Source organism: Gobius niger, assembly GCF_951799975.1.
Source record: "Gobius niger genome assembly, chromosome: 8".
Classification (NCBI taxonomy): domain Eukaryota; kingdom Metazoa; phylum Chordata; class Actinopteri; order Gobiiformes; family Gobiidae; genus Gobius; species Gobius niger.
Genome location: NC_136859.1, coordinates 10,987,690 through 11,015,609, shown reverse-complemented (window position 1 = coordinate 11,015,609; position 27,920 = coordinate 10,987,690). Strand labels below are relative to the sequence as shown.

Below are 27,920 nucleotides of genomic sequence, written 5' to 3'. Positions count from 1 at the left end.
AGCAACAGCAGGTCAGGATCATGTTGAGGTTGAACATCTGAACATCTGCAGCAGCTGAACCGTTCAGACTCTTTCAGGTGGAACCAAAAGTCAGGCAAATTAACAACTCACTACGCAAAGACCAGGAACGAGCAATGTTTATTTTAGCAACACAAAATGAGGATAAACTAAATATTTGGATCAATCCACAATCTAAGTCCATAAAACAGCAAATACAAACCAGACTGTGTCCTATGGAACATTTTAATCCCTGACTGTTTGTAAGTGGATGAGCTCTAAACCCAGAACACCAGTGTCACCAGTGGTGGGTAGTAGTTTATTAGTTTATTACACTACTCAACTACTCTAAAATACTCATGTCCATTTGATGAGCTTATTTTGAAGTAACATACTCAAGTAAAATATAATATTTATATATTATATTTCTGTACATTTCTAAGTGACAAAAGATTAATGTTATTGATACAGTGTATATATACCCAACTTTTATTTGAATGGAAAAAGTCATGGCAAGCTCAGTTTTCTTTCATAGTTTTGTGGATCCAGTCCACGTAGTTGGACACTCGGGTGTAGAACCCATATCTGCCTGCATTGGCACATCCAATCCCCCAGCTCAAGATCCCGGCCGCCCAGTAGTGGTCGTTGCTCCAGAGGGCAAAGGGACCTCCACTGTCCCCCGCACAAGGATCCCTCTTTCCATCTGGGAGTCCAGCACAAAACATGTTGTGAGATTCCTCTGGGACATTGGACATGGTTCTTCTAAGGACATCGAGTGATTTAGTGCAAGCACTTGGATCCACCACTGGGAGGTGCACATATTTAAGTTTTTGTGTGAATTGGTAGCCTCCAACATCTGTCCTTGTGAGACCAAACCCCGAAACAACTCTGAAAGGAAACAATATGTTACAATACATTATTGTATGTACTAATACCATAGACTGTAAAAATAATGGACGTCTTATGCTCACTCCTCCCCGTTTACCATAATGACCACGGCCGTGGGGGAATTCATTGCGGATTTACAGACTCCCCCTCCCCAGCTCTGACGAAGCATGTTCCTAAAAAGGACATATGGGCGGGATTTTCACCGTAGACTCGGCCCTTGCGTGACGTGTAGCTCGCGCTGCTCCAATGCTAACAGTCCGACCCTCATTAAGTACAAGATTTCAAAAATTCATATTACGAAAACCAGCCTGGTTTCATATATTGTGATTAACCCAGCGTTATCTCAGGAGGAAGATCGAGCCTAGTCTAGTGTTGAAAAAATTGAAACCAGGCGTTAAAGTTGTTTTTAAGGTGTCTAAACTCCAATGCTTTTCAATGGGGGCCTAGTGGCGATATGGAGGTACTACAGCAATGGCGGAGCAATGGCGGCCCCCACGTTCGTGGTCAAAAAGCAGGGCAGCCAGCGGCCATTGACTAATACATTTATAAAGCATCCGGAAAGTTTTCACACCCCTAAACTTTTCCCTCATTTTGTTACAGCCTCATTCCAAAATGGATTAAATTTGTTTTTTATCACACAATACCCCATAATGAGAAATACTGGCCGTCCGCTCACACTGAGTAATCAAAGGAGAACCTTTCAGATGGACAAACATCTCGACACAGTGGCTGAGCGATTAGCGCTCTTGCCTCACAGCAAGAAGGTCTCGGGTTCAATTCCCGTGTGGACCTTTCTGGGTGGAGTTTGCATGTTTTTCTCCCCTTCTCTCTTTCCAGATGGGTTTCCTCCAGTTCCCCCATCAACTAAAACATGTACAATAGACGAATCCTCCAGCCAGGTGTTTCTGACCATCTGCCTGGCTCGACATCTGGAGATGGATCCCCGGCCACGGCACTGATGTCGCCCACTGCTCCTGACGGGTTGCCCCAGTGGCATCGAAGGACGGGTCAGAGGACAAATTTCCCTATGGGGACAATATGTAGGACACCTTAACCTTGATTTCTGCAGCAGAGATGGTTGTCCGTCTGTAAGGTTCTCCCATTTCTTCCATTTACTAATGGTGGATGCTGCTGTGCTCTTCGGGACCTTTAATGCTGAAACAATTTTTCTGTTATAATAATAGAATAAAACAAGTAATAATGACTTTACCCCACTATTCCGTCTTGAAGAGTGTTGTTCTCTGGGGGCAGACAGATTGGCATCACAAACTTATTAAAAGTTACGGGCGCTGGAAGTTTAATCAGGGCGATGTCATTGTCATAGTTCAAATGATCAGTATTATTGTATCCGGGGTGTAGATGAACAGAAGCAGCAATCGCATTTGGAACTTGGAAATCTGTCCAAGCGTTTGTTCCCCAAAACATCTGCAAAAACAAAGCGAAAAACAACAGCTCTGTCCAGTTGCATTAAGGCAATAAAACAACTGAAACTATTGATTGTGTTCATGATTTATCACAAACAAGCAAATACTTAAAAAACAAATTGGTCACAGTGGTCCAATCTGTTAAAATTAAAATGTCTACATGTTCCCTCAATCTGTCTCACCCCACTGAGTAACATCATTAACTCCATCTGAGATTTAGAAAATGTAAAAAAAAAAAAGATAATATTTTCCTGTTTATTACCTCTATATCATTGGCTGGTCTTGGCTGCATGTTTGAACTCAGGACATGGGCAGCAGTCAGGACCCAGCGATCGGCGATGAACATGCCCCCTCCACCACCAGACACACGCACCTGCCACGGGATACTGCCCTGTGGAGCATCTCTGCCTCCAATAATCCGCTTGATACCCAATAAATCGACTCTGGGTTTACCACAGACTAAAGGTACAACATCATTAGAAAACAACTCCTGCGACACAAGTGGAAGTGCAGAAAGAGGGATATTACCTGGTGAACAAATGGGTTTTAGACCAAAGTCATCGACAGCTCTCCACTTTCCGTCTGCTTCACAACTGAAACTTACTGAGTGAAGGAAAAGATTGCATTTAAAATCATGTTTCTGAAAACATTTACAGATTGCACTTGTGTTCCCACCGCCCGTTCATGTATTTACTTGAGAGGAGAACATGTGCACTGGTTGTATTTTAATGCTTATTGGTGAATACTTTTATGTGTTCAAGAGGGTGGACATCTGTTACAACTATGCATACACCACGCTGTGAAAACATGAGCTGGAACAAGCCTAAAGCATATTGAAAACTCACCATTCACAGCTCCAGGAGGCAGAGAATAATAGGGTTCATCACAGTAATACTGCACCACAGAGCCGTACTGGTTTGGTTCACCAGAGAGGAAGGACACGCCTCCGTTTAACAGGGGATCTGGGTCTCCACAATCAATATCTACAGTTCAACACATAAACATCAGGTAAAATTAGTATTCTTTATTGACAGACTCAATGTCCGTTTAGGCAAGTAACAAATGAATAGGTTTATGTTTTAATGTGTTTTTTCAGCACCAAGGGTAAGGCTGGGTACTGTTGAACAATACGATTTAGAAAAAGATTTGTTGTTGTAAAGTGGTAAATTAACTTTGATTCGTTCAAGCTTCTGGTATATAAAAAAAAAATTAAGTATCGAAAGAAATGTATAAAAACGTATGATTTAGAGACCAAGTTTTGATGCCTGTTGGATCAAGGGACCGCATTAAAGGAATAGGCCACCGTTTTTTCATACTGAGATATGTTCTTACCTTAGCTTTGACGAGTTCTTTAGGACCTGTCTGGTCTTCACCCGTGCCTTCAATCACGTAAACACAGCGCAGACGGCGTTAGCATTTAGCCTCTCCCTCTCTCCTCTATAGCTCCAAAACAGGTCAAGATAGAAGCTACCAAGCTCTTCCACGTTTTCCCTATTTAAATATGGTTACGTGAAGTGTTTCACTACAAAGTATAATTACACAAAATTAAACAATGTGGATTTTCGAAGCGGATAAAAGGGGGAACTATATTGTAAGGTGTAATAATACCAGGAGTAGTTCGAAATCCGCGCAGTAATCTTCACTTTACTGTGTGGATGCCAAACTACTCCTGGTATTATTACACCTTACAATATAGTTCCCCCTTTTATCCGCTTCGAAAATCCACATTGTTTAATTTTGTGTGATTATACTTTGTAGTGTTCACGTAACCATATTTTAATAGGGAAAACGTGGAAGTGTTTGGTAGCTTCTATCTTGACCAGTTTTGGAGCTATAGATGGTTTTCCGTTCCCATGATCCTCTGCGCCGTGCTGCCATTTTGTGTGGCGTTCGACAATGTTTATGCACAACTCGCATGCACATTTCATGAATAATTGTGTCTACTACGGCCGTTCTGTAGTCGCTAATGTGTTTTTTTTCACTCACAATGAGCCATGTGATGGGTAGGCTAACATAATCATTGTGATGTACACATGCACGGTAATCATAACAGTAAAACACCTAGGGCATAGCGTGCACTTAAACTTGTCCATCGAACCAAACAAACAGCCGTCATGTGAGCGGTTAAACAATGAGGAATGGCTGTATTTATAACGTGTATCAATGCCAATCTGTGCTGCGTTTACCTCCTGATGAACGAAGAGAGTAACAGCGGCCGACTCGCGCTCTTCCCCGGCCTTCTCCTCACACTCTCCCCGAGCGACTCACGCTCTTCCCCGGCCGCCTCGCTCTCGCCTCCCCGGCCTTCTCCTCACACTCTCCGGCCGCCTCTTGCTCTCGCCTCCCCGGCCTTCTCCTCACACTCCCCGGCCGCCTCGCTCTCGCCTCCCCGGCCTTCTCCTCACACTCTACGGCCACCTCGCTCTCGCCTCCCCGGCCTTCTCCTCACACTCTCCGGCCGCCTCGCTCTCGCCTCCCCTGCCTTCTCCTCACACTCTCCGGCCGCCTCGCTCTCGCCTCCCCGGCCTTCTCCTCACACTCCTCGGCCGCCTTTTGCTCTCGCCTCCCCGGCCTTCTCCTCACACTCCCCGGCCGCCTCTCGCTCTCGCCGGGTCTCACTTTACGGGGACGGCCTGGGCTTCCTCCGTGATTTGTCCAGTCTCATTTCTCTGCTAGCTGCTAACTGTACCTGGTTTGTGTTTGACTGCAGCATGAAAAAATACAAGTCTACTATGAGCTCATTCTAGACTTGCTTATTTCATGCTAGCAGCTAGCCCCGTTGTCACATCTGTTTGATGCCACTTTTTCTCATTTATCTGTTATCTGTCAGATAAAAGCTGACAGATCCTGGCAAAACCAGTGTACATCAGCCAAGACATGAGACTCAGACACAGACACAGAGCGGAATAAGCACAGGCTGCCCCGTAAAGTCAGACCCTACACCCGGGACAAGCGGTAGGCGGCCATAGTTTAAATCTGTTGTACGAAAGTTTTTATGTTTCTGTTACTTAGTGATGAATTACTTTTGGGATATTGAGACATTTTCTCTTCGTCATGTCGGGATCAGCCCAACACAACACAGGTGTGAGCACTATTTCTTCACCATATTATCAATGATCCGTAACCCAAACAATTAGACCCTTGACACACATGATGGCGCCATATGGAACTATGCAGGAGTGTGACGTCAATGGAAAACTATCTATAGTGGAGAGGGGAGGAGGCTAAATGCTAACGCCGTCTGCGCTGTGTTTACGTGACTGAAGGCACGGGGGAAGATCAGACAGGTCCTAAAGAACTCGTCAAAGCAAAGGTAAGAACATATCTCAGTATGTAAAAACTGTGGCCTATTCCTTTAAAGAAAGTTGCTGGGACAATACAGCTGAAATAAATGATACACATTTAAAGGAATAGGCCATCGTTTTTACATATTGACCTTACCTTAGCTTTTGTCTATTTTAGCCTCACATTGACTGGCACTTGGAGAACATTCTTAAACACAATTAAAAAAATCACATTTTTACTTAAAGCCATTATAGGTAATATATTAGTACCTCGTTCAGTCAGAGTATTTTCCACATTGTCCCAAAAAAGCATCAGAAGAATAAAAACGTGCTTCATAGTTGCTTTGAACTGAAAACTGCAGCTGGTTTGTTTCATATCAGGTCATTAACCCTTAGACTCACTCTGTTACCGAAAAAATCGATAAGGGGGCTGCCTTATCGATTTGTTTTTATTTAACAGCTAAAATTACATAAAAAGCAACATCTAGCAAGGGATGTTGCTAAATACTGGTGTAAAGTGGTTCATTTTAACGAATAAATATATTTTTCCTTCCTTATGTTTTTCCAACATACTATTTTATGGACAGGCTTTGGGGGAGTTGAGCTTCCCGATGGCCTTGTGTATGAAACTGTTCTTCAGTCGACTGGAACTGACCCGTGGATTCCGCAGTCTCCTCTCTGAAGGCATCACCTTGAAGAGACTGTGTGATGGGTCCGAAGTGTCCCTGGTGATTTTGATGGCTTTGCGGGTGAGATGGGTGGAGTACATGTCCTTAATAGAGGGGAGAGGGGCTGCACAGATCTTCTCCGCTGCTCTTGCAATGCACTGGAGGCTCCTTCGGCAGGAGGCAGTGCTGACGCCGTGTCACACAGTGATGGAGCTGGTCAGGATGCTCTCTATAGTCCCTCTGTAGAAGTTGGACATAACAGAGGCTGGGATTCTGGCTCTTCCCAACTTGCGGAGAAAGTAGAGACGCTGATTTCTTTTCTTGACCAGTGGTGTAGTGTGCATGGTCCAGGAGAGCTTCTCTGTGATGTGCACAACCAGGAACTTAGTGCTGGTCACCCTCTCCACAGCAGCACCGTTGACTGTTGGAGGAGCATGCTGGACCTGCGCTCTTCGAAAGTCCAGAACAATCTCTTTTGTCTTCTCCACATTTAGAGAGAGATTGTTCTGTGTGCACCACATGGCCAGACTGCTCACCTCACTCCTGCAGTTTGATTCGTCTCTGTTGCTGATGAGACCCACCACTGTTGTGTCGTCTGCAAACTTGCTGAAGAGGTTTGAGTCGTACTTTGGAGTGCAGTCATGGGTCAGCAGAGTGAACAGGAGGGGGCTCAGCACACAGCCTTGGGGAGCCCCCGTGTTCGGTGTGATGGTTCTGGAGGACTTGCCGCCGACACGTACAGCCTGTGGTCTCCCCGTCAGAAAGTCCAGCAGCCAGTTGCACCGTGATATGTTGATCCCCAGGTGGAACAGTTTGTGTATTAGCTGCTGTGGGATTGTAGTGTTGAATGCTGAGCTTAAGTCTAAAAACAGCATTCTAACGTAGGAGTCCTTTGTTTCGAGGTGAGTGAGGGCTGTATGAAGCGCAGTGGAGATGGCATCTTCAGTTGAGCGATTGGACCGACAAGCCAACTGCTATGGGTCCAGGGCGGGAGGGAGAACAGACTTGATGTGGCCCATGACGAGCCGCTCGAAGCACTTCATAAGAATTGGAGTGAGTGCTACTGGGCGGTAGTCGTTGAAGCGGGAGGGTGGTGACTTCTTTTGCACCGGAATGATGGTCGTTGCTTTGAAGCATGTTGGGACCACAGCCTGCTGCAAAGATGTGTTAAAAATGTCGGTGAAGACTTCAGTGAGTTCATCAGCACAACCTTTCAGCACACGACGTGGTATGTTGTCTGGACCTGGTGCTTTGTGTGCGTTGATCCTGCTCAGAGATCTTCTCACACTCTCTGGAGATAGCTTCAGCACCTGGTCTTTTGGAGGGGGTGTTGACTTTTGTGCCGGGGTTCTGTTGAGTGCCTCGTAGCGAGCAAAGAATTCATTTAGAGCGTTCAACAGAGAGGTGTCACTGTCACAGGTTTGTATAGTCTGTGATGGTCTTTTTTCCCTCCCACAGACTCCGAGTGTCTCTGCTGTCTCTGAAGTGATCTGTTATCTTTTTGGAATACTGCTTCTTGGCTTTTTTGATGTTACGGGACAGATTGGCCCTAGCTGTCCGCAGTTCCTCCTTGTCACCAGATTTGAAGGCAGCATCCCAGACCCTCAAGAGCCTGAGGACTTCACTTGTAATCCCTTATGTTATGCTTTTTTGGAGTGAACCCCAGGAAGCCCAGCTGACTTATATTGCTCTCAAATAGCAGGATCCATATAAATTAAAAATAAACATTTAATTATAGATGAATGTTAAGAAACAAGGAGTTAATGATATAAACTTGAATTTCTATGCCATTTGTAAATCTTTACAAACCAGCGATATTTGTTCTGTGTTGGATCATTGTTTGTTAGTTCATGATTAACTCGTGTTTGTTAATGTTTTGTCAGTGTGACTTGTTTGATATTTTCTTAAATGTCACCTAATCTTAAACATGCTTTATAAATGTAACCTGTTCATTATAAATTAAAGATGTACAAGTAACACACAACTTGAAATATATATTGTTGACATTTTGTGAGCATATTTTAATAATTATTACATTCAATTTTTATTTGCTCATGAAAAAAAAAAACTTTTGTAAATGGGTTAAGCATAGTTGTTTGAAACTTGTTGAAAATATGCCTGTTCATTTATAACTAAAGGTTTACAAATGACATGAAACATTGATTCATGAGTAGTTTATTGTTGTATTTCGTCATGATTTAATTCTGTTGATAAATGTTTTATAGTTATGCCATTTTATACAGAAATATAGGACTATGTGATTTTATTCATAGAGGTCTCGAAATTTCAAGCTGCAGCTTTAATAAAAAATTAGACCCCAGGTAGACAAGTATCTGTATATAAAATATTGCTATATATTGCAAAATGTATGTATTGTGTACATCAATTTTGCAATATATAGCGATATTTTATATATTTTACAATACAGATACTTTGCATTCCAATATCGATACTTGTGTGACTGTGTGACATCATGCATATTAATATTGTAAAATTATGAATAAGTTTAAATTTGGGATTGGTTTGTTCCTTTTGAAATAGGACTTTGTTTTTTTATTTAAATGTAAATGAAGTGATGCCACTGACTGATCAATGACCCATTTTCAGTGTGTAAGTAAGGGATAATATATTCTATTAGACTTATAAAGGGGTTTAAAGCACATGAAAACAAAAGTAAAAGATAAATAATATGTCGTGTGAAAATCTTCTATGAAAATCGTGATGTTTTGATTGCATCAGTGGATGGAGAGACTATTCACTCTCTTGCTGATTCAGACTTTTCTCAGAGCAACAGCAGGTCAGGATCATGTTGAGGTTGAACATCTGAACATCTGCAGCAGCTGAACCGTTCAGACTCTTTCAGGTGGAACCAAAAGTCAGGCAAATTAACAACTCACTACGCAAAGACCAGGAACGAGCAATGTTTATTTTAGCAACACAAAATGAGGATAAACTAAATATTTGGATCAATCCACAATCTAAGTCCATAAAACAGCAAATACAAACCAGACTGTGTCCTATGGAACATTTTAATCCCTGACTGTTTGTAAGTGGATGAGCTCTAAACCCAGAACACCAGTGTCACCAGTGGTGGGTAGTAGTTTATTAGTTTATTACACTACTCAACTACTCTAAAATACTCATGTCCATTTGATGAGCTTATTTTGAAGTAACATACTCAAGTAAAATATAATATTTATATATTATATTTCTGTACATTTCTAAGTGACAAAAGATTAATGTTATTGATACAGTGTATATATACCCAACTTTTATTTGAATGGAAAAAGTCATGGCAAGCTCAGTTTTCTTTCATAGTTTTGTGGATCCAGTCCACGTAGTTGGACACTCGGGTGTAGAACCCATATCTGCCTGCATTGGCACATCCAATCCCCCAGCTCAAGATCCCGGCCGCCCAGTAGTGGTCGTTGCTCCAGAGGGCAAAGGGACCTCCACTGTCCCCCGCACAAGGATCCCTCTTTCCATCTGGGAGTCCAGCACAAAACATGTTGTGAGATTCCTCTGGGACATTGGACATGGTTCTTCTAAGGACATCGAGTGATTTAGTGCAAGCACTTGGATCCACCACTGGGAGGTGCACATATTTAAGTTTTTGTGTGAATTGGTAGCCTCCAACATCTGTCCTTGTGAGACCAAACCCCGAAACAACTCTGAAAGGAAACAATATGTTACAATACATTATTGTATGTACTAATACCATAGACTGTAAAAATAATGGACGTCTTATGCTCACTCCTCCCCGTTTACCATAATGACCACGGCCGTGGGGGAATTCATTGCGGATTTACAGACTCCCCCTCCCCAGCTCTGACGAAGCATGTTCCTAAAAAGGACATATGGGCGGGATTTTCACCGTAGACTCGGCCCTTGCGTGACGTGTAGCTCGCGCTGCTCCAATGCTAACAGTCCGACCCTCATTAAGTACGAGATTTCAAAAATTCATATTACGAAAACCAGCCTGGTTTCATATATTGTGATTAACCCAGCGTTATCTCAGGAGGAAGATCGAGCCTAGTCTAGTGTTGAAAAAATTGAAACCAGGCGTTAAAGTTGTTTTTAAGGTGTCTAAACTCCAATGCTTTTCAATGGGGGCCTAGTGGCGATATGGAGGTACTACAGCAATGGCGGAGCAATGGCGGAGCAATGGCGGCCCCCACGTTCGTGGTCAAAAAGCAGGGCAGCCAGCGGCCATTGACTAATACATTTATAAAGCATCCGGAAAGTTTTCACACCCCTAAACTTTTCCCTCATTTTGTTACAGCCTCATTCCAAAATGGATTAAATTTGTTTTTTATCACACAATACCCCATAATGAGAAATACTGGCCGTCCGCTCACACTGAGTAATCAAAGGAGAACCTTTCAGATGGACAAACATCTCGACACAGTGGCTGAGCGATTAGCGCTCTTGCCTCACAGCAAGAAGGTCTCGGGTTCAATTCCCGTGTGGACCTTTCTGGGTGGAGTTTGCATGTTTTTCTCCCCTTCTCTCTTTCCAGATGGGTTTCCTCCAGTTCCCCCATCAACTAAAACATGTACAATAGACGAATCCTCCAGCCAGGTGTTTCTGACCATCTGCCTGGCTCGACATCTGGAGATGGATCCCCGGCCACGGCACTGATGTCGCCCACTGCTCCTGACGGGTTGCCCCAGTGGCATCGAAGGACGGGTCAGAGGACAAATTTCCCTATGGGGACAATATGTAGGACACCTTAACCTTGATTTCTGCAGCAGAGATGGTTGTCCGTCTGTAAGGTTCTCCCATTTCTTCCATTTACTAATGGTGGATGCTGCTGTGCTCTTCGGGACCTTTAATGCTGAAACAATTTTTCTGTTATAATAATAGAATAAAACAAGTAATAATGACTTTACCCCACTATTCCGTCTTGAAGAGTGTTGTTCTCAGGGGGCAGACAGATTGGCATCACAAACTTATTAAAAGCTACGGGCGCTGGAAGTTTAATCAGGGCGATGTCATTGTCATAGTTCAAATGATCAGTATTATTGTATCCTGGGTGTAGATGAACAGAAGCAGCAATCGCATTTGGAACTTGGAAATGTGTCCGAGTGTTTGTTCCCCAAAACATCTGCAAAAACAAAGCGAAAAACAACAGCTCTGTCCAGTTGCATTAAGGCAATAAAACAACTGAAACTATTGATTGTGTTCATGATTTATCACAAACAAGCAAATACTTAAAAAACAAATTGGTCACAGTGGTCCAATCTGTTAAAATTAAAATGTCTACATGTTCCCTCAATCTGTCTCACCCCACTGAGTAACATCATTAACTCCATCTGAGATTTAGAAAATGTAAAAAAAAAAAAGATAATATTTTCCTGTTTATTACCTCTATATCATTGGCTGGTCTTGGCTGCATGTTTGAACTCAGGACATGGGCAGCAGTCAGGACCCAGCGATCGGCGATGAACATGCCCCCTGCACTGCCAGACATACGCACCTGCCACGGGATACTGCCCTGTGGAGCATTTCTGCCTCCAATAATCCGCTCGATACCCAATAAATCGACTGTGGGCTTACCACAGACTAAAGGTACAACATCATTAGAAAACAACTCCTGCGACACAAGTGGAAGTGCAGAAAGAGGGATATTACCTGGTGAACAAATGGGTTTTAGACCAAAGTCATCGACAGCTCTCCACTTTCCGTCTGCTTCACAACTGAAACTTACTGAGTGAAGGAAAAGATTGAATTTATAATCATGTAGCTGAAAACATTTACAGATTGCACTTGTGTTCCCACCGCCCGTTCATGTATTTACTTGAGAGGAGAACATGTGCACTGGTTGTGTTTTAATGCTTATTGGTGAATACTTTTATGTGTTCAAGAGGGTGGACATCTGTTACAACTATACGCATACATCAAGCTGTGAAAACATGAGCTGGAACAAGCCTAAAGCATATTGAAAACTCACCATTCACAGCTCCAGGAGGCAGAGAATAATAGGGTTCATCACAGTAATACTGCACCACAGAGCCGTACTGGTTTGGTTCACCAGAGAGGAAGGACACGCCTCCGTTTAACAGGGGATCTGGGTCTCCACAATCAATATCTGCAGTTCAACACATAAACATCAGGTAAAATTAGTATTCTTTATTGACAGACTCAATGTCCGTTTAGGCAAGTAACAAATAAATAGGTTTATGTTTTAATGTGTTTTTTCAGCACCAAGGGTAAGGCTGGGTACTGTTGAGCAATACGATTTAGAAAAAGATTTGTTGTTGTAAAGTGGTAAATTAACTTTGATTCGTTCAAGCTTCTGGTATATTAAAAAAACGTATGATTTAGAGACCAAGTTTTGATGCCTGTTGGGTCCAGGGACCGCATTAAAGGAAGTTGCTTGGACATTACAGCAGAAATAAATGATACACATTTAAAGGAAGAGGCCATCGTTTTTACATATTGACCTTACCTTAGCTTTTGTCTATTTTAGCCTCACATTGACTGGCACTTGGAGAACATTCTTAAACACAATTAAAAAAAATCACATCCTTAAAACTTATAGGTAATATATTAGTACCTCGTTCAGTCAGAGTATTTTCCACATTGTCCCAAAAAAGCATCAGAAGAATAAAAACGTGCTTCATAGTTGCTTTGAACTGAAAACTGCAGCTGGTTTGTTTCATAGCAGGTCATTAACCCTTAGACTCACTCTGTTACCGAAAACACAGCCCCCTTATCGATTTGAACATGTCTAGGGGCCTCCCACTAATAATAATGAACTTTATCCAAAGGGATTTGTTTTTATTTAACAGCTAAAATTACATAAAAAGCAACATCTAGCAAGGGATGTTGCTAAATACTGGTGTAAAGTGGTTTATTTTAACAAATAAATATATTTTTCATTTCAAAATTCTGTTTTTCCAAAGTACTTGCTTTATAGACAAGCTTTGGGGGCTTTAGTGTCTCTGAGGCCCTCCAAGGGGCCCTGGACCCCACTTTGTGAACCACTGGCTTAGAAAATCTTTTACCAGGATAGAACTGTGAAGCTCAAATTATCCCCCAGACTGAGGTGTCGATATTTACTGTAAACCTTGACATTCTCTGATCAATAAAGATAAATTAATAGTCCCTACTGGTAACATAGAACAAAAAACTATCCATCCATTTGCTTTATCCAGGGCCGGGTCGCGGGGGCAGCAGTCTCAGCAGAGATGCCCAGACTTCCTGATCCACACACACCAGAGACATAGTCCCACCAGCATGCCCTGGGTCTTCCACGAGGCCTTGTCCCAATAGGACATGCCTGGAACACCTCCCGAGGGAGGCGGCAAGGAGGTATCCGGAACAGATGGGAGCTTGTTAATGCTTTGTCAGTGTGAAAATGAAGTGAATCTTGAAAAAATGCTTTATAAATGTAACCTGTTCATTATAAATTAAAGATTTACTACCACACAACTTGAAATATATATTGTTAACCTTTTGATAATTTCATTATTACGTTTTCATTTGTTCATGAAAAAAAAAAAAAATATATTGTAAATGGGTTAAGCATAGGTGTTCATTTACACCTAAAGGCTTACAAATGACATGAAACATTTCTTCATAAGTAGTTTATTGTTAGTTTTGCATTTCGTCATGATTTAATTCTGTTAATAAGTGTTTATAGTTATGCCATTTTATACAGTTATATTAAGAACACAGCAATGAAAAGTGTTATTTGGAAAGCAAAGAAGTCGAGCCGTGGGACTGAAGGAGCTTGAGAAGTGTTTTGGGTGATAGAACTATTATATATAGGGCGAAGTCATTTTATCCATGTTTGTAGAGGTCTCTAAATATCAAGCTGCAGCTTTAATACAAAATAAAACCCCCATAGACATGTGACAATACATCAATTTTGCAATATATCACGATATTTTCACGGGACGATACAATACAGGTGCTTTGTATTCCAATATCAATACTTTGTGTGACGTCATGCATGTTAATATTGTATAATCATCACTTGGGATTGGTTTGTTCCTTTTGAAATAGGACTTTGGTTTCTTATTTAAATGTAAATTAAAAGGGGTTGGATGCAAGTTCGCTATTTGATACTCACTACTGCCACCTCAGGCCACATGTGCTCGTGCATGACGGCAATTCGACCCGAAGTGACACCTTTTTGAGTGACAGTGCAGGATTTTAGAGGCAGTTGTGGTAAATAGGTCTGGGCTCATTCTACACATTAGGACATGGCTGGAACATGTAGGGGGAGGAAAATACATAATTATAACATTTTTAAACTCCCTATAGTCCCTTTAAGTGATGCCACTGACTGATCAATGACCCATTTTCAGTGTGTAAGTCAGGGATAATATATTGTATTAGACTTATAAAGGGGTTTAAAGCACATGAAAACAAATGTAAATGATGAAAAGTATGTCATATGTTTAAAAAAAAAAAAAAAAAGATGAAAAATCTTCTATGAAATCGTGGGTTATTTTTCTGCAATATATCGATTATCACAGTATCGGCGTATCGTGAGGTTATCATTATCATGAGCCATGTATCGCGGATCGTATCCAATGAGGTTCCCAGATGTTCCCACCCCTAACGGAGACACAGAACTGCAGACAGGTGGATAGAGATACTATTCACTCGCTTGCTGTTTCAGGCGTTTCTCAGTCGCCTCTATTGTGTCTCGAATCCACTGCACGTAATTTTCCACTTTGGTGTAGTAACCCTTGTACTCTGTCTTATAACAGGGCGCACCCCAGGACACAATACCCATGAGTCGATGCGGCCTCATTGCTGTGTCCAACTTCGGCACAAAGAACGGGCCACCGCTGTCTTTCTCACAGCTGTCTTTGCCCGGAGCCCCGGCACAAAACATGTTCTGGGTGTACTGCATCATTTTATTTGGTGTAACCCGGCATCTCTGCTCTGAATAGACGCTAATAGGTGCATGTTTCAACATTTTAGAAGTTCTATTTTTTCCCACCACTCCGAACCCTGCAACTGTCCCCAAATCATTCTCCTGAATTCCTCTGTTGCTTTCCGGCAAACATATGGGACTGATATTGGGACCCAAAGTGACCCGAGATGTGAATCTAATCAGTGCGATGTCATTGTCGAAATTGGTGCGATCTGATGACTGAATTCCCCTGGTGTAGGCGGGATGAATAATGATCTCATCAGTGTGTAACAAGACAGGATTTTTGGTTTGACCGTCCACGATGCCGGCGTACCACAGCGGCTCAAAAGAGTCGTGGTCGACGACGTGGGCAGCGGTCACAGCCCAGCGGTCGCTAATGAGAGATGCCCCTCCTCTGTTTGGCTCTTTGATCAACAGGTACCAGGGTATTTCTCCGAGCTTTGCATCCTTGCCTCCGAGAATCCTGGCTGTGCTTTGAGAGGATGTTTGGGGCATGCCACACACTGAAATACAGTCAAAGAGAGAAAAAGAATTTGTAAAAAAAAATAATAATCGAATTGTTGATGTTTATGTGTCTATTTAACGTTCTACTATGTGGTTGGATCGCCTTAAACTTTGATTACAGCACACTTTTACTGTGGCATTGTTTCATTCAGCCTCTGCAATGTCAAAATATCCGGTGTTGCATTCATTCATAAGATCTTGTACTGATGGGTTTAACCCCTTAACCACCGCCTTAACCGAGCAGATTTTCTCCAGTTCAGCTTTACCCAAAGCAAAAGCTTCTCGACTGGAGCTCCCCCTTCACTGAGCGAGTTTGTAAACTTCAGATCGAGAGCAGCCAGAGTAACTCGAGGGGAGACTGCATCCTCACCCATAGAAAAAGTGCCTTTGGACAGGCTGTCTTTTCTTATAAAGCCCGAATCAATCTCTTCGGGCATATGAGTCTCCCTCATTCGATTAATTTAAAAAGAATGCCAAAAGTGGCTTGTGGAGACACAGACTTGTGAGCACTAGTTAAAATGTATACTTTTGTTCATTTTATGTACTATGTATGCATGTAACTATATTGTGTTTTGTGAATTGCTGTGTGATTTTAATTCTGTCTTTTTTAGGCTGGCTTTGACATCTGTCAAAGGAACTACCGATGAAAATTAGCTTTCGCTGCAAACTCGGGCATATTTACATGTATAATGTTTATTAATGTGCACTGTCCCTTTTCAAATAAAAATATAATTAAATAAATACAGACTACAGACCAATGTAACACCTCATTTGAAAGTGAAGACCTATAAAACTGATCAAGATTTGTCCTTGCGTCGTCACTTTTTCATAGTTTTTTTTTGTCGCCTGTTTTGTTGCTTTTGTATTCCTTCATCACTGTTTTGTCGTGTTTTTGTTGCCTTTTTTGTCAATTTTTTTGTCACTTTTTGTTGCATTTTTGACAATTTTTTTGCCTGTTTTGTCACTTTTTTGTTGTCTGTTTTGTCACATTGTGTCACTTTTTTGTCACCTGTTTTATTGTCGCTTTTTTGTTGTATTTTTTCCACCTGTTTTGTCACCTTTTTGTTACAAAACAGGTCATTCACCTGTTTTGTCGCTTTTTTGTTGACTGTTTTGCCACATTGTGTCACTTTTTTGTCACCTGTTTAATCACTTTCTTGTTGCCTTTCCTCACTAAGGACAGTGAGGAAACACTGTTTTGCCTACACTGACATATTTTGTTGCTTTTTTTGTTGTGTTTTTTTGCTGTTTGACATATTTTGTCGCTTTTTTGTCACCTTTTTCAACTTTTTTGTCGCCCGTTTTGTTGCGTTTTCATCCTCATTTATGTCTCGTTTTTGTCGCTATTTTGACGTTTCTTCCAAGAAGCTTTTAGATTTGGGTAAGGCTGAACCGGAGAAAATGTGCACGGTTCAGGCGGGAGTTAAGAGGTTAAGTCATGATTTTATTCTATTTTTTATACCTTCAGTACATTTTGGCAGTGTTTTGTCATTGCCAGATGAAAGCCAGTCTCCGTTGGGACCGCAGGTGTACGTGTCTGGAATCACATGGAACAAAAACCTTTAAAAGATACAGCACAGACTCTGATCATGTTTAACAGTAGGATTTCATTTGTCCTGCTTTGTCTCACCATCGCCCTCCAGTGTGTAATACGGTGAACTGCAGTTGAATTGAACTTGACTTTTGTACTGAGTATTGGAATTTCCTGACTCCACTAAAACCAGGATGTCGTCTCTGGGGATATCGGGACGGCCACAGTTCACAGCTGCAAGAGGAAAGTGTTTTCTAAGTTCAGACACAAAGTAATTGGCAGCTCCAGCGTCAGTCTGAGCAAAGGTACAGTTTTCCTCACGTTGGCAGATGTAGCGAGGCGTCCAGTCTCCTGTGCTCTGACACGTCGTCTCATATTCTTCGGCTACTTTCACTTTGCCATTCTTCTGCAGCTGGAGAGACATCATCATTGTGTTTATACTTTTTTACACAAATATTGTACACACATTTGCTAAGAGAGGTTGTATGAGTTGATATTGTAATAATGGCCAACAATTTAGATTCTGAATCATCCCTAAAATGCTAAGGCGGATAGTATTCCACTACACTACTTTTGGAAATAATCATACACTCCAGAAAATGAATATATAGATTAGAGCATATTAATTTAAATTTACTTAATCCCCACTTGAATCGAGTGCATTTTCTCCAGTACGACAGTCGACTTTATCCAAATCTAAAAGCTTCTCCAAAAAAGTGTCAGTATAGCAACAAAAGCGTTTATGACAAAAAACCCAATCAAAATGTAACAAAAACGTGACGAAAATGAGACGAAAACGTGATGAAAACCCAACAAAACAAAGAAGTGATGAAAAAACACTGAAAAAGCAACAAAAACACGGCAACATATTTACATATTTTGACTCATTAGGTGTTTTTCTAAGTTTTTGTTACACCATTGGTCTTTATTACATAATTATTTGCTTCAAACCAGACTTACAATGTTTACAAAATGTCCCTTGTCACATGTCACCGTCACCACTTGGCCCGAGCCGAACTCCGCTTTCAGAGGCTCGGTCTTTGAGTGTGGGCTGACTGTTGCCAGACACACCTTATCTGTAAAAAAAATTACATAGTTTTAGTATTAATTACTTATATGTGAAGTTTGCAGTGGGTCATTATCACTGAAAAACGAGCTGTTGTGTGCACCTCTGGTTTGGAAGCGGAGAGAAAAGCCGCTGTTGGTGCCAAATCCGTCAGACTCGAAGAGGATTTTGACCTGGTGCGAGTGGGTGAGGAGGGGAGAGGCAGGGGGCTTGTTCCCACAGAACGTCCCCAGGGTCCCATAGTGAGTGTCGATCTGCAAGTGAAAATAGTAGAAAAGTATTGTACAACAGGTTGACATGTTCTGTTAATGTCCCGTCTTACACGCCAAAGAAACTGGATATACACTGTATTTGTAAACTTGATTGTCCTTGTATTCTTCTGCATTTGACCCATGGTACCTACATGTACTGAACTAATGCTGAGACCAAGTACATGATAATTAATTATAGATTTATGAACTAAAGCAGCTGGAGCCGTTATCTCTCCCTTGCAGTTAACACTTTCCCTTCAAGGCCAAGTCAAAGAGCTAAAACAGATAAGGACTGAGTTCCTTGGCTGACATTATTCAAAACACTGACTTTCAAAGATTATAAACAACTGCACACACAAACCCCCTCTGTAACCACGCCCCGTCATTCTGCGTCTGCTTCAACACATTTCCTGCACATACCAGCATGTTTCCATGTGTATTGTGTATTTCCCATGTCTTGATGTTTTTACATGTGCATGTACCTGATTGTAATTTCGCGTATCTTCTTTTGTAAAGCGCATTGAGTTGCCCTTTGTTCAAAATGTGCGGTATAAATAAACCTGCCTTGCCTTACATTTCATTTTTTCTGTACCTACTGTTTGAGTTTTCTTGTGCCTCCACCCTTTTAAAATAACACTGTATCAGTGCAAAAGAAAAGGGTAACTTGTAATTTTCCTCTTTGCAATGCACTCTTGCCTGTAAGTGTATTTGTATAATTAATCTCATAATTGTTTTACAGTCAGTAGTTTCCACTTCAGGAAAAAAAAGAAGAATTTCCTAGAGAATGACTTACAAACTTAGTAGTAATTTATTGTTTTTGTGTATATTTCTGATTGAAGCCATCCATACAGTGGGAAATGTTAGGAATCTTAAGAATATTCATTAAGTCTAAATGTATTCTTTTTTTAGCAAATGTCCCTGCATACAAGAACAACTCAAAGCCAGTTTATAGTTCATTTTAACTGCCGTTTGGATTCTCACTCGGACGCTGTCGATGCACTGTCCGTCCTCCTCCTCCACGTCGAAGGGCTGTGAGAAGTGCAGCTCCAGCTGGAGCTTAGGGTCCACAGACAGAGAGAACTCACAGCGGCTGTTCTCCGGGTACAGACCAGGCCATGACGGACTGGAGACCTGCCCTGAGGTCTGACCCGAGAGATCCTCTGAGCAGCTCACTGTGGACACAATCAGAGGTAGGCGTTTAGAGAAGCAAGATCACGATTAAAACTGCGAGAAACTACAAAAAACTCTTTAATACCACAATCAATATTTCTGAAACTCAACAGGGAGTTACTGAATATACTTATTTATCAGGCCCATTAGCCAAAAATCCTGTACCTACTTCTATTAAAGTAATATTTACCAAAATCGGTACTTCCGGTTTAGCTGAGAAAAATGCTAACGGCGCAGCAGCTACGCTAACCCCGGAAGTACCGACTTTAGTAAATATTACTTTTTTAGCAGTAGGTGCGGCCTTTTTGGCTAATGAGTCTGAGAAACAGGTAGGTTCACTCACTCTCCGCTGAGTTTCAGAAATATTGATAGTTGTTTTAAAGACTTTTTAATGGGTTTTTTCTCGCAAATTTGCCGGTCTGGTAGTACCCGGAAGCGGAAGTCGTGACATCATCAGTGACATCTGCTGGAGGCAGGAAGTGATCATGAGAAATAAAATTGAACTAAAACTAGTGATTATAAATGTAAAACTACAACTAAAAATGTAGTCCTGTTGTGGCTTAAGGCACAACAACAACATTTGAGACGTTAAAATAAGGTTTGTCTGATATTTCCAACAACAGTTAGATTTGTTTATTTTTACTATGACAACACCTACAATGGAAATAGATAGGAATCTCGCCTCCCTCCTCCAGCTAAGCCCAGAATGTTTACAAACAATTAATGGGTCTATTGCATTTCTCACAAGCCCAACTGTACATACCAGAGCACGTGTGGTTGTCTCTGTCCAACTGGTAACCGTGGCGACAGGAGCAGTAATATCCTCCGATGAAGTTATGGCAGAACTGAGTGCAGCTGGTCTCTGGGTCCTCACACTCGTCGTAGTCTGCAGGAGAAGACGCAAAACACGAAAACAACCATTACACTGCCGGACCTGCCTGTGCCAAAAGATCCAGTGTTGCATTAACTTTTCACCAAGATCTTGTATTAATGATGGGAGAATGTGATCACTGTGCAAAGCTTTCTTTTACAGGAATTGTACCTCAAGGCCAGAAAGTGCACATGACACCTTAGACACAATTTTTGCTAAAACATAGTCAACACGATTTTATCAAAATTTTGCTAAAGACTCCACCCAGCTTTCTTAAGTTTGGACATTTTTTGTGATGTTTATAGTTTCACTTCCTTATTGGACACTGACAGGAAGGGACATAGATGAACCATGTTAAGTCAATGGGAAATTAGTCCAAGGCTACGTGTGAAACCATCACATTATAGCTTCTAAGTACAAACACTAGCAACTAATCCTTGACCTTTCATGGGGTCAACTGTTAGATCTCTATGCAGTTAGTGAACTTTTGCTTCAGCAGCATTTGCCCAATTCGACCGTCCTTACCCAGGGGAAGTGACATCAGCAACATGTGACTGTGCTGTGGTGACGACAACATGTATTTTGTCACTTTTATAAGTTGGGTTGGGGGGTTTGGCGCAGTGGCTTATGGGATGGCACATAGCTCCTAATCACGGGTTAGTTAGCATCAGAGGTCCCTATGCTAAAGTGGCTATGCTAGTTAGCATTGAGGATCCTTTTCCTAACTCCTTGCTAACTGACTGACCGATTTGGACGCTTCTTGTCATGGTGGACGCTGACGCACTTCCGGTTTGGCGTAAGACCTCTTACCAATTTACTGGTTTCGGACGGGCCCAACTGCTATGCTAGGAACTTTACCTCTATCTATGTCACTTCCTGTCAGCAGCTTAAAAATGCTTGGCCCAATATTACTTCAAATTGCTGCTTCATGGAAGTGATGATGATAGTGATGATGATGATGATGATGAATGATAATTATGATGTTATCCATCTATATAAGTCATATTTTCTAAAGCATTAAAACCTGTCATAAGCACTTTAAATGTCATTAAAGTCATTAAATGGGTTTCAAACTGGCATTAAATGTAATTTGTAATTCTTGTAAAAAAAAAATTGTTCTATAACTTCATGGAAAATACCAAATTGATGGTCTAAACATATTTATTTGGCTGAAATTAATATGTAGCTTTTTTTTTTTTTTTGCAGATACAATAGGATAATTCCATTCACACAAAAGAAGAAAAAAAAGAACTCTATGTATATTTAACACTCAAGATAAATTCATTTAATGGATCCCATGTTTCAAGATAATCTCATTATTATCTAACCTGAAAGCTGTTTTTTTTCTTCTGATATCGTCTCCATAAGGTGTGCGTACCAGTCGTAATGAGTTGGACTGTCATTATCCATCCATTTTTTCAATATTATTCTTTTGGTTATAATGCATAATGATAAAAACGCATTCTTGTTCGTTGATGAAACATTACTAAATTGATAGATCTCCAAGGATGCAGGTTTGCGGCTGAAAGCTTTTGGAGGTTGACTCTTACCACACTGTGTCAACTGGGTGTCAACCCTGAATTACCCAGAAAGCAGTGAATCACAGAAGAAACTCTCGAGATAAGCAGCACATCACAGGGTCACATCGAGTTCGTTTTGATATTAATAGGACCCCCCTGAGAAAGACACGGTTGATATCCTTGAAATAAATACAATGAAATCCTTGTTCTATCATTCACACCTAGCGATTACTTTTTAGTTTGTACAAAAGAGAACTTAACCTCTTTTGGATCTTGAGGTTACTAATTTACAACCGAAACAGGAACTATCGCTTCTCCTATTAGGGTTAGTTTCTTTTTCGCCCTGTCTTGCAACACTGAGAGAATTTTTCTTAACAAACTAGAGAGACAATGACTAATTGTACTAACTAATTGAATGACAGTGTGATAATTAATATGGGGATTAATAACAGGCAGTAACATGTGTTTGAGAAAAGAAGTTTCATCAGAAAGAGAGAGAGAGCACTGAAATGAACATTCATCCAAATCACATCCATGTGATTTGGATGAAAAATAACAATATCACAAATCATCTTTTCCCTGTTTGATGATTTTGAAATAGATTTTAGATATTTTGAAGGTTGTTTTTGTTTCATTTTGCTGACAGAACAGTATAGTTAGTTAGTTTGTTTAGTTTCTCAAGTGTTCTCGTTCTCTGTATCGATTAAGTTGACTTTTTTATGTCTCATTCTGAATGTCTATGATTGCAAGGTTAATTTACTCTTAAAGGGACTATAAGGAGTTTAAAAACGTTAAAATTATGTATTTTCCTCCCCCTACATGTTCCAACAATGTCCTGTGTAGAATGAGCCCAGACCTGTTCACCACAACTGCCTGTAAAATCCTGCACTGTCACTCAAAAAGGTGTTACTTTGGGCCCGAATTGCTGTCATGCACGAGCTTAATATAGAAGGTGCAGTTACGCATATGGCCTGAGGTGGCAGTGGTGAGCATAAAATGGCTAACTCGCATCTAGCCCCTTTAAAGGAACAGGCCACCGTTTTCCCATACTGAGATATGTTCTTACCTGAGCTTAGACAAGTTGATACGTACCTGTCTGGTCTCTGTGTGTGCCCTCAGCAAAATGACCAAAGATGTTGTTAGCATTTGGCCTCTCCCAATGTATTCCTATAGCTCCAAACAAGGGTGAAGTTGGAAGCTACCACGCACTACCACGGGCACAAAGACCAGACAGGTACGCATCAACTCGTCTAAGCTCAGGTAAGAACATGTGTATGCCAGAACGGTGGCCTGTTCCTTTACAGTTTTAGCACTTAAAGCGCAGTAATATTGTAGTAATAGGATACACCCTTTCCATCCCATTACTACTACATTGAATGTGTATTAACATTGTAATAACATGGCACAGATTATACATCATTCAAGGTAATATGAGTCTCATAACATTAGCCCTAACCCTGAAGACTGCGCGATATGGTCTTGTTTCTGACCTTGTATGGTGTAGAAGAGTCTGAACCCGGCGTGTCTGTGGGTGTTGGAGTAGTCCGAGTGGAAGGACAGATTGAGACATCCTCCAGGACTGGACCTCAGCTGTGGGTTCACTGAAGACTGAAGCTCCTCGAGGTCTTTTTTACCACACAAAACCAAAATCACGCCTGCATTTGAAGTCACCTGCAACACGAGGTGAATGAGGTCCTTTAATATTTCTATGAAACCGACTAAAAGCAATAAAAGCCCAACTGGAAGTCATAAATAAACATTTTAAGGGGATTTTATGAGCTACACTGCATGGTTTTAACTGTTCTGATCTGGTGTTGCTGCTGTTGGTCAGGTCTTGGTTCAGCAACACTATGAACCCAAAGAATGAGATCAGAACATCCTGAAAGACCAGGTTGTTCCATCGATGGGCAAACTCCAAGATGACAATGCCCCAATGCCGCTGAGGAACTTGAACTAAGTACATGGTCAGAAGAACCACAGTTAACCTCTTAACCCCCCACCTGAACCAAATCTGAAAGGTTTCAGCCTATAGGCCAGCAACGCCTCATTTTTTTGCTTTTTTCTGCTTTTTAGTCATGTTTTTGTCTCGTTGTAATTGTGCTATTGTTGCTTTTCTGGCTCTTTTGTCACTTTTTTTTTGAGTTTTTCATCCTCGTTTTCATCACTGTTTTGGCGCTTTTCTCAAGAAGCTTTTACATTTGGGTAATACTGAAGAAAACGCGCTCGGTTCAGGTGGTGGTTAAGAGGTAAATCAAGAGATAAGTAAAATTTTCTTGAAATAAGTAAATTTGTCCTTGATTTGAGTAACGAATTTCATGGAATCTGTCCATGAGGCAAGTTTTTTTACACCTAAATTATATATATTTTTAAAAACATCTACAACAACCAGTCTCCTTTATGGAAACAATGGTATAGCTGTCTTTTATAATCTTGTATGTATTGTTTATGTGAGTCTTGTCTTTATATATCTGATATCAAGTAAATTATGATTTATTTTTTTTGTATCCAATCTTGCTTGATCTTTTCTTAATTTAAGTGTAATAAAGATTCTTTGAAGTTAGTTACTCAAATCAAGAACAGTTTTACTACATTACTTTTTTCAGATTCATCAGGCACATGTGAAAGAGGTTTAAAATCATTTTCACTCATGGATCGACCACAGAGTCCAGATCTGATCCCTATTGAGAATCTTTGGGATGCAGTGTTATTTCGTCGACTAAAATATTTAGTCTCAATGTGAGAGATATTTTTACTGACTAAAATTGGACTAAAACTAAATTAAAAGTTATTCCTGAGACTGAAACTATGACTAAAATGTCAAGATATTTTGGTCGACTAAAATAAGACTAAACAAAAATGAAAAGGAGAGACTCAAATTATCCAAACTTCTACTGACAGTCTGAAAGAGCCTCAGATCATGTAAATTCACTGTCAAAGGAACAGCTCTGAGCTTTGCTCCATGAGGCAGGACCTTGATTAAATATGATTATAATGAATATTATAAATGCAAAGTCGACTAAATTTGTCTTAAATTTAGTCGACTAAATCTAGACTAAAATTGAAGATATTTTCTTGACTAAATCTCGACTAAAATTGCATTACATTTCCGGCCAAAGACTAAAACTAAAATAAAATATGCTTTAAAATATGTTTTATTTACACTGTTGGTATGTGCTGGAGAAGGCGGGGTCACACTCTCCCATCACCAATACAAGCTCTTGGTGGAAAATGAATGCCGCACTTGACCCAGAAGCTTATTGAAACAGCAGCACAGCCAACGCGTGCTGTAATTAAAGCTGAAGTCAGCGTAATGACTTCCTGTTTTTTTTCTGCTGCTGGAAACATTTTATAGCTTATTTACGGCCCAGTGATCTCATTCGTTTTTATCTGTTTTGTAAATACAATTGAATATAACTTGTTATATACCCACAATAGAAACGCCCCTGCTTGAAAGTGTAGTTCAGTTTATTACGTTATTTCAACAGGGACAATGTGCAAAAACATTCATTAAAAATGCTTTGCCCCAGTTTCTTTTGTTAAAGGGAAGAGGGCGGGACATCAGGGGGAAAACCTTATGTGAAATAAAACGATTTATCTTGAGCTAGCACACACAATACAGTAAAATTACAGCAGTAAAACATCAGAAAAGTTCATAATCTGTCCTGGTTTTCCAATATCTCTTGAATCCTTTGTAAGTCTTACCGTCACTGCATCGTTCTCACACTGGTGACTGTCCTCCAGGTCCAGGTGCATGAGTTGGATGGACAGGGTGTGTCCCTCAGGTGCACAGCGGCTCCAGTTGAATCTCGTGTGAGAAGGGTAACCTCTGGGATACCCCGGAGACTCCACCCATCCCAGCAGAGAGTGAGACCCCGGGCAGAACAGCACCACCACCAGGAAGCTGAAAAGTGCAATCATGTGACTTTAGTGAGGAAAGCTTCAACGTTACAAAGTTGATTTCAAATGTTATTGGTCGAAATTGGCAAATCTCAAAGGATGTAATTAAACTATTATAGTGTCAAGAGATATTTTCATGCAAAATCTGTAGTTTATACCCCTGGAGACATACTCTGAAATGCATTAGATTTAGCACTTATTTTAAATCTTTTCTCAAATGTTAATAAAAATCCTGCACGCGTTTAGAATTTCCTTATTTAACACAAGTTGCAAATCTATTCCCTTTACTTTTCCAATCAGACGACTGTTCAGCCCATCAAAGTAATTACGCACCTTATCCTCAACATGTCGTTCAGATCAAGCCTCTCCACAAATAAAAGACCAGCGTCTCCTGTTCCCCTTTTTATTTCATTTCGATTTTGCACCCCCCCTCCCTTGATCTGGCCACATTTTGCAGACGTAGGCATTTCAGCTTCTATTAGTGGACTGTGTTTTTTTGCCGTTACCGTAATAAGTCAATGTGAGCCAACTCTTTATACACGTCTCTGCAGGATTGACAAACAATGGGGTTAAGTGAACAAGAGGTAAAGGGAAGGGTGTTTTGGACAGAGAGGAAATGTCTCATTGTGCAGCTTGTGCTTGATGCAGTTATAACAGAGGCACACTGCAAAACTGTGACAATTAATTCAGTTTTTTATTTGATTAGTAGGCATGTAACTTTATTTATGCCGCGCATTTCGTACATAAGGCAATTCAATGCGCCTTGTAATTTTGGTATATTTAGTCTTGGTTACTTTGTTACTCAATCTAGATCAGGTGTCATTAAGGGGCCCATATACAGTAGGTTGTGTTCACGACCAGTGTTGGGGAAGTTGCTTGAAAATTGTAATATTCTACATTAGTGATTACAGCTTTAATAATGTAATATGTTTGCATTACGTATTACTGTTTCAAAAATGTAGCTGAGATACACTGCTTTGAGTTACTTTTAAGTTATTTTTGGCAAAATATAAACTGAAAATAGCAATAAAGCCACTGAGCAAAAGGGCAGTCAGAGATATCCTTTTCCTTTTCCCCATTCTCTTGTGTTTTGTTTTGACAACATTAACTACACTTTGCAGATCTTATACACCAGTGTCCTGCTCGATTTTCTTGTGCTCCATTTCATTTGGAGGGAGTTTGGCATTTTTTGTTCATACATTTAAAAGCTCTTGCTCTTAAGTTACTTGAATTGTAATGACTAATATATTCCCGTATTTTGTAGTAAAATGTTATTGTTATTCCAGAAGCTGCGCATGTGGACCAGGTCGTCGAGGCACCTGTCTCTGACTGCCACCCAGTCCTCTCCGCACCCGACCCCTACGGATCCCTCTGCGGGTGGTGGGCCACAGGAGGGCGGGCCCACGTCGTCCCTTCGGGCTGTGCCCGGCCGGGCCCCATGGGCAGAGGCCCGGCCACCAGACGCTCGCGTTCGGGCCCCAACCCCAGGTCTGGCTCCAGGGTGGGGCCCCGGCTGCGCCATGACGGGCGACGTCTCGGTCCTTGCATGTCGTACGTCCATAAGAGTCTTCTGAACACCAAAATAAAAGCACCATCTTATTCATTAGTTCCGCTTAAATATTAAAAGATAAAACAAATGTGTGCATTTAATTATTTCCTTGTTATGTTGCAAGTACTGAACTAATCAATGAGACGCGCTGTGTGCTTTTATTTTGGCGTGCTTGATCGAAACAGGAAGTCATTTCTTGGGCGCCGTTTTTATGATTTGAAGTTATGCACAGTGTCAATTATGTTATTTTGGATACTCTGTTTTGATATTTGGCCTCATTTCACTAAAATATGCTGTTTTCAATCAAAAGTACATCAAGTTTAGTGTCAGAAATGTAAAAAACATTGTCTCAAAATCATCTTGCGACTCCCACTCAGTGTCCCGTGACTCCCCAGGGGGTTCCG

The 27,920-nt window shown here is 41.0% G+C and overlaps 1 protein-coding gene across 1 annotated transcript; it reads right to left on the bottom strand.

Moving 5' to 3' along the window:
* Nucleotides 1-484: 484 nt before the first annotated feature.
* Nucleotides 485-26,386, bottom strand: LOC306966822 (complement C1r subcomponent-like). Its single transcript, XM_079561638.1, has 20 exons — nt 26,301-26,386; nt 25,773-25,971; nt 23,561-23,741; nt 20,443-20,565; nt 19,491-19,681; nt 18,362-18,512; nt 18,153-18,268; nt 17,514-17,604; nt 17,292-17,426; nt 17,124-17,198; nt 15,451-15,660; nt 12,215-12,352; nt 11,630-11,826; nt 7,267-7,415; nt 6,249-6,334; nt 3,155-3,292; nt 2,838-2,912; nt 2,572-2,768; nt 2,096-2,310; nt 485-885 (listed from the first exon to the last, which is right to left on the bottom strand). Exons 1-20 carry the CDS (start codon nt 26,312-26,314, stop codon nt 516-518), a joined length of 3,051 nt encoding a protein of 1,016 aa, XP_079417764.1. The 5' UTR covers nt 26,315-26,386; the 3' UTR covers nt 485-515.
* Between the last annotated feature and the right edge of the window lie 1,534 nt (nt 26,387-27,920).